At 41.6% G+C, this 12,213-nt stretch overlaps 1 protein-coding gene across 6 annotated transcripts in view; it reads left to right on the plus strand.

The window, feature by feature from the left end:
* The window catches only part of CHD6 (chromodomain helicase DNA binding protein 6), a 191,599-nt gene that overhangs the window by 69,691 nt on the left and 109,695 nt on the right, over window positions 1-12,213 (plus strand). For all 6 annotated transcript variants that reach the window (XM_048222088.2, XM_026503520.4, XM_048222089.2 and 3 more), the window contains exon 4: window positions 10,778-10,925. In XM_048222088.2, coding sequence (XP_048078045.1) covers window positions 10,778-10,925 — 148 coding nt within the window. The remainder of the gene's footprint in view (window positions 1-10,777; window positions 10,926-12,213) is intronic.

Consider the following 12,213-nt stretch of genomic DNA (forward strand, 5'->3'; position numbering starts at 1 on the left):
ACCTGGAATGCGTATTACTCTGGAATCCCCAGGGCTTTTGAAGTTAGGCTTGGTACATAGTGGGCTTTACTGAATCTGAAAGGAAACAGTTACTAAATAATAATGCTGGATGAATACCTCCTTATTTTATTCAGTGTACTTTTAGTGCCTCCTGTGTGCCTTGCTTTATTTATGAGTACTTTTGGTGGGAGTGGGATAGTGGAGGAAGGAAGGTGTCGTAGAAGTGTCATCTGTACTCCTCCCTATCTCAGAGGAGCTTTACGAGTTAGAGAAAGAGTCTTGCAAGTGTTCCAAAAACAGGCAAAAATGTAAACAAGCGAAAGAACCTAGTATAACTATATACAGAATAACTGAAAGGACTTGGCGGATTAAGAGTGTTTCAGTTGCGGTCCAGAGAGTCAGTCCCTTGGAAGTGGTGAGTACTGAGCCAGGTATTAAAGGAATTAGTAGATAAGAAAAGACTTAAAGCAAAAAGACCAAAAGACATTTAAATAAATGTTCTTGGGGAGAGGAGGGGCTTCCAGGTTTTTTTTCCCCCCTGCACTCACTTTTATTTGCATTTATTTTATGCTGAAATTATTCCCAGGCCATAAGGTTTTGTTTCTTCTGGGATATCTTTTTCTTCTGTGCAGCCTTCCCTCCTGGTTTGGGAACAGTCTGCTCTTTTTCAATAAGGATCATCTCAGTGTCCAGGGAGAGCTCATATACGAGTTAATCTGACCATGAACTGTGTAAATTCTGCACCGCATCTCGGGGACTTTGTTCACCTGGATGTGCTCAATGGCCAGAGAATCTGCATCTAGACCCTGCACATGCTTAAGCCTGTGCGGTAAAAATTCAGCACCCCTTATGGGCCACCGAGCCCGTGCGCAGCCCCGCGCCGTGTCCGTTGTGGCGCTGGAGCGGCTCACACACTGCTGCCATACAGCGGCGTCCTTCAGATACTTGCGGCTTTTCGGATCTGCATACCCTAGATGGCCTGGGCACTTTCACATGTGTTCTTAAAGTGAACACGAAGATTTGAACCTCTTGATTTGTATGATTTTGTAGGGTTTTCTGGGTCAGGCGAATAGCAGATCATTTTCAGAGATCGCCGCAGGCTGCTCACGGGAAGAGGAAAGGTGGTGGCTCCTGGGAGAATTCATGGTGGGTTGCCGAAAGGGGGGGGTGGTTTTTGCTTTTGTTTTCACTTCTTAACCAAATAATAACGAAATGACAGGAAGGACAGAGGGGAATAAATCTTTAAAGATGAGAAATGTTGTGAATTTCTGGGCCAGGAAAGCCACTGTATCATACAAGTGGATAAATGCTGTGGGGGGATTCCTGTCCCAGCTGAGTATATGCAGGAGCTCTTTGTAGCAGAGATAGAAATGCTTCTTCCTCACAATGGACCTGGCAGCCCTGGAGAAGGAGTGGGAGGCAGGCCAGAGATGGAGGTGACTGATGAAGGGACTGTCTGTAGGATGAGTGGTCCTATGGCTTGTCAGCTCCAGGCTGAAATCAGGTAGTTACTCCAAAGATATTGAGCAGTTTGCCCTGGGGGGTAGTCTGGGGCTCCCACATGGAGACTCCCATCGACAGGAAGGGGACTTAGGGCTAGTTGCTCTGCCTTTTCCTGCCAATACCCTAAAAGGGGGCAAGAAGGGCAGCTACCTAGGTGTGCAGAGTTCTAGGCCAAGCTTCTCATTCAGGATGAGGCTTGGTCTCACCAGCCACCTCTATTTTCAACCTCATTCATTTTATTTTTAAAAAAATATTTATTTGACAGAGACAGCACAAGTAGGGGGAGTGGCAGGGAGAGGGAGAAGCGGGTTCCACTCTGTGAGGAGCCCGGAGCGGGGCTCAGTGACCCTGGGATCATGACCTGAGCCAAAGGCAGATGCTTAACCAACTGAGCCACCCAGGTACCCCTCAGCCTCATTCATTTTAAATAAGAGCAATCCACCAAAGATCATGAGACTGTAGAGGAAAATTTTAAGCAGCAAAGAAGAGGAAAAAGGAATGAGCAGAACAATTGTCCTCTGAAGAAAGAGGTCCAGGAATAAAACTTGTCAAGATGTTAAGTTTGCATCCAAGATGATATTTTGTCTGCAAAACAATGATGAGTTATGAAACAGGAGCAGTCAGAGAACAAGAAAGAATTAATGGAAATTTAAAACATATTGCCTAAAATAAAAGAATTCAACAAAAATATTGAGTAGAGGGAAGAGTAGGGGAGACATATAAGATCTAAATAATCAACTTTCATATCAGGGTGTCACTAGCTTTTGCTTGATGTTGGTAAGTAAAGAACTAGAGGCGTGAACACATTGGAGTTAGGGTGCTCTCAAAAGGCAGTTCTTTCTGGAAAGCGGGAGTTGGTGCAAAGGGTTGGCTTGTCATTTGAAATCCTACATTTTTTGAATTTTTATTTGCTTTTATAACTTTTAATAAGATTGCTTATTAAAACTTTTTCATCTTATAAGTATGTAATGTTTTTTGTATCAGTTTTTACTAGGATAATATTAAGCTGGTATCATCTTTGTTTTTGATGGTGCTAATAATACAGTTAAAGGGACGGAGGACAGGGTAGATTTGCTTCTCATTTAGTCTACAGCTGCCTACATCTGTACCAAAACAATTAGTTCTGTGTATGTTTTTCTTTTTCATTAAACCAGTATTTTTGCAGTCTCTGCCCAACTCTGTTCTCTGTGTATAGACTGAACCAACATGGGCATTAAGTAAAAGTTGAATTAAGCGTGCAGAGGGGCTCTTTGGGGGTAATATCCATGTTTTCAGTATTGTCCTTCTGGGAAGAGGATCAGGGCCTGTGGCAAGGCCTGGACTGGAAGCTTCTCTGAAGGGGTTGTTCCTGGAGTGGAAGTAGTTCTTGGGCTGTGCTCCCCAGCCACGTGCACATCTGTGAAGGCAGTAACTGGCATCGTGTGCTGTTTACAGTTCTGAATTGGGAAATTACAACAATTCCCTGTGGCAATAACTGATTTTTCCTGCTGACTTCTATGGGTATTTTATAAGATTTAATTTAAAAATGGAATGATGAGTTATTGTGAAATAATGGGGTTTGATAGATAAAAAATTTTAATACCTGGAATCTAGGGCAGCAGAGTAATAAATAACTCGTAGTAGAACAGTGTTGTGACACATACCCAGATCTTTCTCCTCATACTCAGATCCAGCGCTCAGTTTCTAACTCTCAGTTCTATCAAAGAAACCTGGAGGTTGGGGTTTGGTGATGAAGCTGGGAGGAAAGTTTGAGAAAGTCTTGTCCATCTAGTGCTTTCATGTAGTTTTCTGTAAGTAGCTACTGTAATGTAATTTCCTATTCAGAAGGCCCCTTAATTACTTATTTCCCTAATACAAACTGCAGAAAGGAAGGATGTAGAAAACCTTCTTGGCTGGTGAAACTGTGTAGAAGACAGCTGAAGGAAGAGCTTTCAGGTGAGGCCTGCTCATCAACTGTTGTTAGTCACATGGGATAGTGGTCCTGTGTGTGTTGTACCGTTTATATATTGCAAATATCTTGCACGTCATAAATATGTGATAGATGCTTTCTCTAAATTTAGTAGGTACATTTTGTAAAATCAGGTTCGACTTTTGTTACTAAAACTAAGTGCTTTGAGCCTCAGAAATCTTGTCTGCCATTTTTCTTTCTGTCCTTGCAAGTTAGTTTGTTCTAACTGAAAGCTAGAAAAGAGGATTATAAAAATGAAATTGCTTTGATCCAGCCCCAAGTGCCATTAAGTGGTGAGAGTATTACATCTTTGTATTATACAGAACTCCCTTGGTTACAGATGACAAACTCAACTTGAATTAAGTTTAAAAAAAAAAAGGAACAAAGGCTTCTTGGACTTAAAGAATCAGAACCAGGCAGTATGGTTGAGGATTCCGCCAGTGTGCTTTGCCTCCAACCCTCCCCTGCATCTCTCTGGGTGTCAGCTCCATCCTTTGCAACTGCTTTTCTTCTAGAGGCTGAACTGTGGCTGCCTGCAACTATGGGCTCACAGCCTAACAGCCTTATGTTGTAGGAGGAAAGAGATTCGTTTTCCTACACTATCCTGCTGAAAATTATTTTTTTTTATTTATTTATTTTAAGGAAGGACTCCCAAGTTGGCCTGGCTGGGTCATGTGTCCATCCCTGGGTCAATCACTGTGGTAAAAGGAATAGGATATCATAGCCCAGCCTGACCTTCTGCCCACTCTTGTAGTCTGGAAGGTCCATAGTGGTTATCAGCAAAAAAATGCAGAACACACACAGGATCCACTTTGGTCATGGAATAGGTATATATCAATATAGATATTATATTCATGTTTTTTCTTGAACCATTTGAGAATATCAAATGCAGGTGCATATATCATGACTTTTATCCCTAAGTACTCCTGTGAGTCTTTCCTAAGAGTAAGGCCATTTTCTTATCTAACCATTGTCTAATTACTGCTTTTGTTCACTTGCAACAAATAAGCAATCTGTGGGGAGACACTTTAAGATCATGCAAAAAGCCTGCTCATCTTCACATTGTTCTCCCTAGATTTAGCATTCCTTGGTGGTTCTGGACTGTGCTTATGTTTCGTATAGTGGTTACAAAATGATTTTCCAACTCCGCATTTCCTCTGCATTTACCAGTTGGGCTCTTTAGTAAGCAAGAGGTCTCCCTTCTCCCTTATTTATTCATTATTTATATTTCTATCCGTTATTGGTATGGATTCCTTTTGTTCTCAGCTTCTGTAATTCATTACTGTCCTTAGTCACTTTGGTGCTCGGACGGTCCCAGTTTTGGCCCACAAGAGCTCTCCAGGTTGACTCCTATGTCTTTTCGCCATGCTGCCTCCATTTTTTTGAGCACTCCCTTACTTTCTGACATAGCAAGAATGTTTCAGGCTCATCTCATATCTTCTCTTACCTCAGCCTTAGAATCAGCTATTTCTCTAAGGAACTTTGGTATTAGAAACCAAGATGTGGGGCGCCTGGGTGGCTCAGTCGGTTAAGCATCTGCCTTCGGCTCAGTTCATGATCCTGGAGTCCCCACATCAGGCTCCCTGCTCAGTGAGGAGTCTGTTTCTCCTTCTCCCTCTCCCTCTGCCCCTACCCCTGCCCTCTTGGGCTAGTTCTCTTGCTCTCACTCTCTGTCAAATAAATAAATAAAATCCTTAAAAAAAAAAACAAGATGTGAGTGCTGGGTGTGCACATGGCTAGTGGGGTATCTTCACTTTGGCTCTTTTAGTTGTCAGAGCAAGGGGAAAAACACATACACATATACATATATGTACATACACATGCATAATATATTCATAATATATGTGTGCCCATTTATATGCATGTGTTCATATATATGCTTATTTTAGAAAACCTGAGTCCATGCTGATGCCTCCAATTTAGATCCCCTATTATCACCCGCTGTTATCTTCCTTGCCTTACAACATTTCATATTTACATCTTCCCTCTTCCTTAGTGAGAACTCCAGCTCCTCATATCAACACATTTACTCATTTGCTTAATCCTATATCACATTTAAAATGGTTTCAAAATTGCTTCACCCATATGCCTACCAAAAAGTTCAAGATTTTTTCACTGCTCCAAAAGCTGAAAGTACATAGTCAGATACAGTTGATCCTTGAACAACACAGGTTTGAACTGCATGGGTCCACTTGTATACAGATTTTTCTAATATATACAGTACAATAGTGTAAATGTATTTTCTCTTCCTTAAAATTTCATTAGTAACATTTTCTGTAGCTCACTTCGTTGTAAGAATACAGTACAAAATACATATAACATACAAAATATGTGTTAATTGACTGTTTATGTTATCAGTAAGGCTTCTGGTCAATAGTAGGCTACTGGTAGTTAAGTTTTTGAGGAGTCAAATGTTATACAAGGTTTTTTGACTCTACGGGGAGTCAGTGCCCATCCCTGTGTTGCTCAGGAGCCAGCTCTGCTGTGTTCACAAATTAATGAGATTTTCCCCCTCTGTTCAGTGTGGGGGGAGGAGGGACACACTTGGATCGATTCGTTTAAGCTTGTTTTCATCTTTAATTTTTAATTTTTTATTATGTAGAACTTCAACATGTTTCCAAAAGTCAAGTGTATAAAAAGATACTTTCAGAGAAGTATCATTCACTTCCTGTATAGGGATACAGGAACCCAACCCTTCCCTCCACCTATCCCTGTTTTTTTGGTGCATCCTTCCTGTGATTCCTTTTAATTTTTTTTTAAAAGATTTTATTTATTTATTTATTTGCCAGAGAGAGACAGTGTGTGAGCACAAGCAGGGGGAGTGGCAGGCAGAGGGAGAGGCAAGCTCCCTGCTGAGCAAGAAGCCTGATGCAGAACTCGATCCCAGAACCCTGGGATCATGACCTGGGCCGAAGGCAGACGCTTAACTGACTGAACCACCCAGGCATCCCTATTTATTTTACTTTATTTATTTTTTTTAGAGGGAAAGGGAGAGAATCTTTTTTTCTTTTTTTTTAAGATTTATTTATTTGAGAGAGGGAGCAGACATGGTGGGGAGGGGCAGAGGGAGAGAATCCTTAAGCAGACTCCCTACTGAGCACAGAGCCTGGCAGGGGCTCTGCCCCAGGACTCTGAGATCATGACCTGACCCAAAATCAAGGGTCAGCTCCTTAACTGACTGAGTTACCCAGGCACCCTGGGGGAGAGAGAGACTCTTAAGCAGGCTCCTCATCCAGCACGGAGCCTGACGCAGGCTCGAATTCACCACCCTGATATCATGACCTAAGCTGAAATCGAGTTGACTGCTTAACTGACTGAGCCACCCAGGTGCCCCTCTTTTAAAAATATAAATATATATATGCATGTTTTCTTATTTTCCCTTTATTCTTCCGCAAAAGGTAGCATAATATACCATTTTGCACTTCACTTTTTACACTTAGCAGTGTATCTCAGAAATCATTCCACATCAATGCGTAGGATTCTTAATTGTTTTTACAGCTGCATAGTACTCTGCTGTACGTATCTGAATTTGTTCACTTTCGTTTCTTCATGTAGGTAGTTTCTGTTAATTTGCAATTACCAAATAATACTGCAGTGAGTAACCTCACTCATATATTTTCATGTTGTTGGAGGTCTATCTTTAGAGTATATTCCTATAAATGGAATTGCTAGATCAAAGGGTATATACATATGTAGTTTTGTTACATATTATTTAACCACTATTTTTGAAGTACTTGGGGTTTCAGAGAGCAAACAAGCATCCATGGACCAAATCCATCTAGCAGTTTGGAGGTTAAATGTCTTCATTTGATAAAACTCTCAAGCATTAAGTTTTCACAAGTTATTGCAAAGAGGGAGAAAGCATATTTCATCTTATCTTCCTGGAGAATGAATTCAGTGATATTTTGTGTCCTATTTGAAAATCCCATTTATAAGCTTACAAAGAATCTTTTCTTCCTGATACTTGTCTTTATAAGAAGAGCTCCAGGAAGAATTTTTGGAACTCAAAATTGATTCTGTTGCCAAAGGTAACCTACAGAAAATCACTTTGAAGATTTCCCAGCTAGAATATCTTCTTACTTACCCACAAATAAGCAAGCAGTTTTCACCAGTCATTTTCCTATTTTACCAACATATATTTGAGAATGTGTTCCCTCTACTCCACACTGGCCCCAGCTTCTGGCTAGGAAAATCTTGTAGTGTCCCAGGCTTGACTTTGGAAGTGCCTCAGTGACTCTTCCTTACACTCATTATTTAATGTGACTATGAAAATGAAGGCAAATATAAAATATATATGAGTCTTTTTTTTTTTAAGATTTTATTTATTTATTCGACAGAGATAGAGACAGCCAGCGAGAGAGGGAGCACAAGCAGGGGGAGTGGGAGAGGAAGAAGCAGGCTCATAGCAGAAGAGCCTGATGTGGGGCTCGATCCCATCACGCTGGGATCACGCCCTGAGCCGAAGGCAGACGCTTAACCACTGTGCCACCCAGGCGCCCCAAAATATATATGAGTCTTATAGTAAAGACTCATATTTTGAGGAGATTCTATTTCTTAATTATGGCTTGAGCTTGGTTTGGGTTTGAGTTTGAGTTTGAGTGTGAGTTGAGTAGTTCTGAGTATGTGTATAAATATATACATATAATGAAGACTAAACATATAGACAAAGTTTTCTAGTATAATGAAGCCGTATTTAGTAGATAGATAAATTGATTTCAGTTGTTGGGAGAAAGGATTTCAGATTCTACAGAAGATTAAACAGGACCCTGAGTGTGTGATTATTATTGTGACTCTGTATATTAATCAGCTGTCTTTAAATTCATGTCCAAAAAAATTAAGCACAAACCTTCTTTTGTTAAGAGATCCATTTTAAAAAAAACTATCAAGAACTATGGATTTGTGGATTTATTTTTTCTGTATTTGGGTCATTGGAATATTTTGTTGCTAAGTCTTTTGGTCAATATATTGAGATTCAAATACATTAAAGGAGATTTGAAGTTTTTAAAAGGGAGACTGGGGTTTAAAAAAAAAAAGAAAACGCAGTATGATATTAAAAGCAACAGGCTGTAGGTCAGATGAGCTGAGTGTCGGCCTCTGCTGCTGACTTTGGGAACTTTGCCGCTTTTAAACCTGTTGCTTCTTCTGGAATATGAGGTTCATTTACCTGCCCTCACTCCCTCGCGACACTGGTTGTTAACAGTGAAATGAGACAAGGAACACACAAGTACTTGATAGAATATGAATTGCTATGCAGTTTTCTTAGTGAGGAGCTATATAACATGACATAAATATCCCTGGGACAATTTAGAATCTGTATAAACTCTTCCACCCGTCTCCCATTCTGAACTGATAGTAGAACCTCTGTTTTTTCCTCTGTGTTTGAGAATACAGGTCCCTTGTTAAAATGCATAATCCTCCAAAATGGCAGGACCCCTTGAATTTCATTTCCTCAGTTTGGACCAAAGTAACTTTTCCTAAAGAACTTTCCTGGTAGGTAGGCAGGCAAGCCAGTCTTCAGCCCGGAGAATCAAGGATGTGCTGTTTGTGCTGACCTGATTGAGGGTCCGTGAGTAGTTAGGGGTGTTCAAGAGAGAGGCGGGCTGGTCTCAGCAGTCAGCACTGGTTGTTCATCATGCTGGGTCTCCCATCTCTAAACAAGGCCATCTGTTTCCCTCCCTTCCCCCACACCTTCCGATAACTCACCTGATAGAAAATGCTAGTGATTTTGGCTCTTTCCTCATCTTCCATAGTCTGTCCCTTGCTCACACTTACTGGTTGTATTTCTGCTGGATCTTTTAAATGATTTTCACCTTTGAGTTTTCATTGATTATATTTAGCCTGGGTCTTCATTTCCTCTTGCCTGGGCTTGCCATCTGGCCTTTGTCACACAGAATGAAGTCAAAACTGTCTGGCTTGGTATGTACCGATTTCTTTGCAGCTCCATTACTTAGTGCTACTGTTCACTCTCCCTGTCCTCCAGCCACGCAGACTATCCTTTAATAGATGTGCGCTTAACACTCTTCCATTCCCCAAGAATGCCAGGGTAATTAAGAGCATGCCTGGGCTCAACTCCTTTCTTCACCATTTACTAGCCATATTACCCTGGAAATTAACCATACCTCACTGTGCTTCCTGATCAAATGAGGATAGTAGTACTATCTGCCTTATAAGGTTGATGTGAGGGCTAAATGAGGTAATCCATGTGAGAGACTTAGAGAGCCGTGCCTGTATACAGTAAGTGCTATATAACTAGTAGCTGTAATTATTATTACTACTACTGTTACAAGTACTGTTCCATGTACATCCCTGCTGAGTTGCATTTTCCCATATCTCCCCAGTGATGAGTGATCTTGATGCACCCATCTATTCAGTAAGCTTTTATTGGATACTTACTATGTAAAGGCATAAAACTGCTCACTGTGAGGAATACAAACTTTAATCAAGTACATACTGTCCTTTAGGAACTTAGAGTCTAGTAGGAGAGATCAGAGATGTATAGAATATTTATCCACTCGCAAATGTTTGTGGAGCAACTACACAGGATCTGGGCACAGTGTCGTTCTGACACTGATGTTGTAGTTAATGACTAACTTTGGTGAAAGATCAGAGTTTGAGTACCTTAAGCAAAGCATAGCCGAGGTGCTTTGGGAATATGGAAAAGAGATTTTATCAGCTAGGAGGGTCAGGAAAAGCTTTTTAGAGGTGTTGCCATCTTAGCAGGACCATGGAGGATGGATAGACTTCGCCTGGCTTCACCTGTCTCGGGAGGCATTCAACTATGGCCCTGCCTGGGCTATGGCTCTGGGTGGCTGGTAGGATTTTCAGAATTGTAACCTCCTCAAGGGCAGGGACAGTATTGTTTTCATTTCTGAGTTCCTGTTACTTAACTCCGAGTCTTACATAGACCATTTTCAGTAGAGGATGGTGACAGATTGGGGAAATGTCTCTTCCCATGTAACTTAAAGGGAGATTAAAATTTATTGATTCTCAATATCTTAATAACTAGCAATTTAAGTTACTAGAGAAGACATTTATATAAATTGGAAGTGAGGTTTTTGGAGATGCTCATATTATTTTATTTCTTACCACATTAATCATAGCCAAAGTAGTCATGATAGGGGTGTAAAAAAGTGAATTCTGCATCAAGCCATGTAGGTATTTCTTCCCATATTTCTGGGTAGTTCTGGGAAGAAGCTCTTGTAGATTCCCCATTAAAGCCTATCCCAGGACAAGAATTCCAGCATGTGATACCATAACTTTCATCACGTGAGAACTCTTACTTTTAAAAACTGCCCAAGAGTTTTAATTCTGAATTTCTCCTTGTAGCAAGGAGCAAGGACCAACCCCAGTGGAGAGAAAGAAGAAAGGAAAGAGGAAAAGTGACACCACAGTGGAGAGTTTAGAGCTGGATCAGGGCCTGCCGAACTCATCCCTGCGGAGTCCTGAGGAGTCCACTGAGTCTACAGACAGCCAGGTACAGCTGTGACCGGGAGCCCTGCTGGAGGTTACGGCTGCCGCACTGGTCTCGCTGACGCGGGTTTTGTTGCTCTTCTCTCTCCATCTCCAGCCCACACCTCTTGCACACAGACCTGGGCTGGGCTTTCACTGTTGGGTGGGTGAGCACCGAAGACCACAAGCTTTTTCCCCTAACATCCTGATCCTTATACTAACGGTCTCCCAAGTTTTTAGTGGTGTTTGTTTCCTTCTTGGGAAGTAGCATGGTATTAGGCTGCAGAAGGAATGAATATGGAAAATGGAATTGTGGGGCACTCTGGGTAAGGCTTGGGGGGCCTGACTTGCCATGTAGGTGAGGTTTTTAGGGCTCAGAGTGCTATGCCAGTCTGCATAAGGACATTTTCATAGTCCCAGATGCTATAAAAGTCAGAGATGCATGTATTCATTTTGCCAAAATAGTCAAAGAAGTTTGACCAAACATGGAAACAAGGAGTTGCCCATCTGAATGAGATTGCTAAAACTATGCCTAAGTGAGCCCATGACTGGTAGGAATTTCCTCTCTCAGTTGAGGCGACCTGTCTTGGATAGGAGTTCTGATATTTGAAAGTGCTGTTTCCTCTGACATCCACAACAGTTTCTCTGGGCTATGCTGCTGCAGGGGAACCATGTAAAATCACCCAACTACTGCACCTTCACCTGCCCTCTGAATCGTCATAGATTCCTAGATGGTTTTCATTGTAGGAAGGTGTCAGCTTCTCATGTCACGGTGGTAAGAAGTAGTAGTGTCTGAGGTGTCAGAGCAGAGAGCCTCCCTCGCTGCCTGTGAACTCAGGCTAGTGGCTGTCAGGTGTCTTGATGGGCAGAGCAGCAGGCATGTCGGTTGATGGGAGTTGGCAGGGGGTTGAGTGTTTCCAGGATGGTGATCTGTACATTGGATTGGGGGGCAGGTTTTCATGTGGAATCCCTCATGGAAAATGAAATGTCATAGAAGTGACTTAGTGGAGAAACACAGTGGGAACACAGAGAGAGGCCCAGGACATATGCTTTTAAAAATAAGGAAGGTAGTGTTTGGTTTTCGTTTTTGCTCTTTAAGGTTGAAGTATTGGGGAGAGAACCAGCTGGTGAATGGTTCCCAGAAGTGTTTCTGCTGCTTGGATATGATGTGTACATGAGATGAACCATGTGCTTTTCTGTTTGAGGAAAGCCACTGGGCTGCTTTGTTGTAGAATGTTGTCTCTCTAAAAGGTCAAAGTTACTTAATTATAGATGAGTCCTCAAATGGTGACTCATGAATCTTGCTTTGTCAC

Source organism: Ursus arctos, unplaced genomic scaffold (genome assembly GCF_023065955.2).
Source record: "Ursus arctos isolate Adak ecotype North America unplaced genomic scaffold, UrsArc2.0 scaffold_16, whole genome shotgun sequence".
Taxonomy (NCBI): Eukaryota; Metazoa; Chordata; class Mammalia; order Carnivora; family Ursidae; genus Ursus; species Ursus arctos.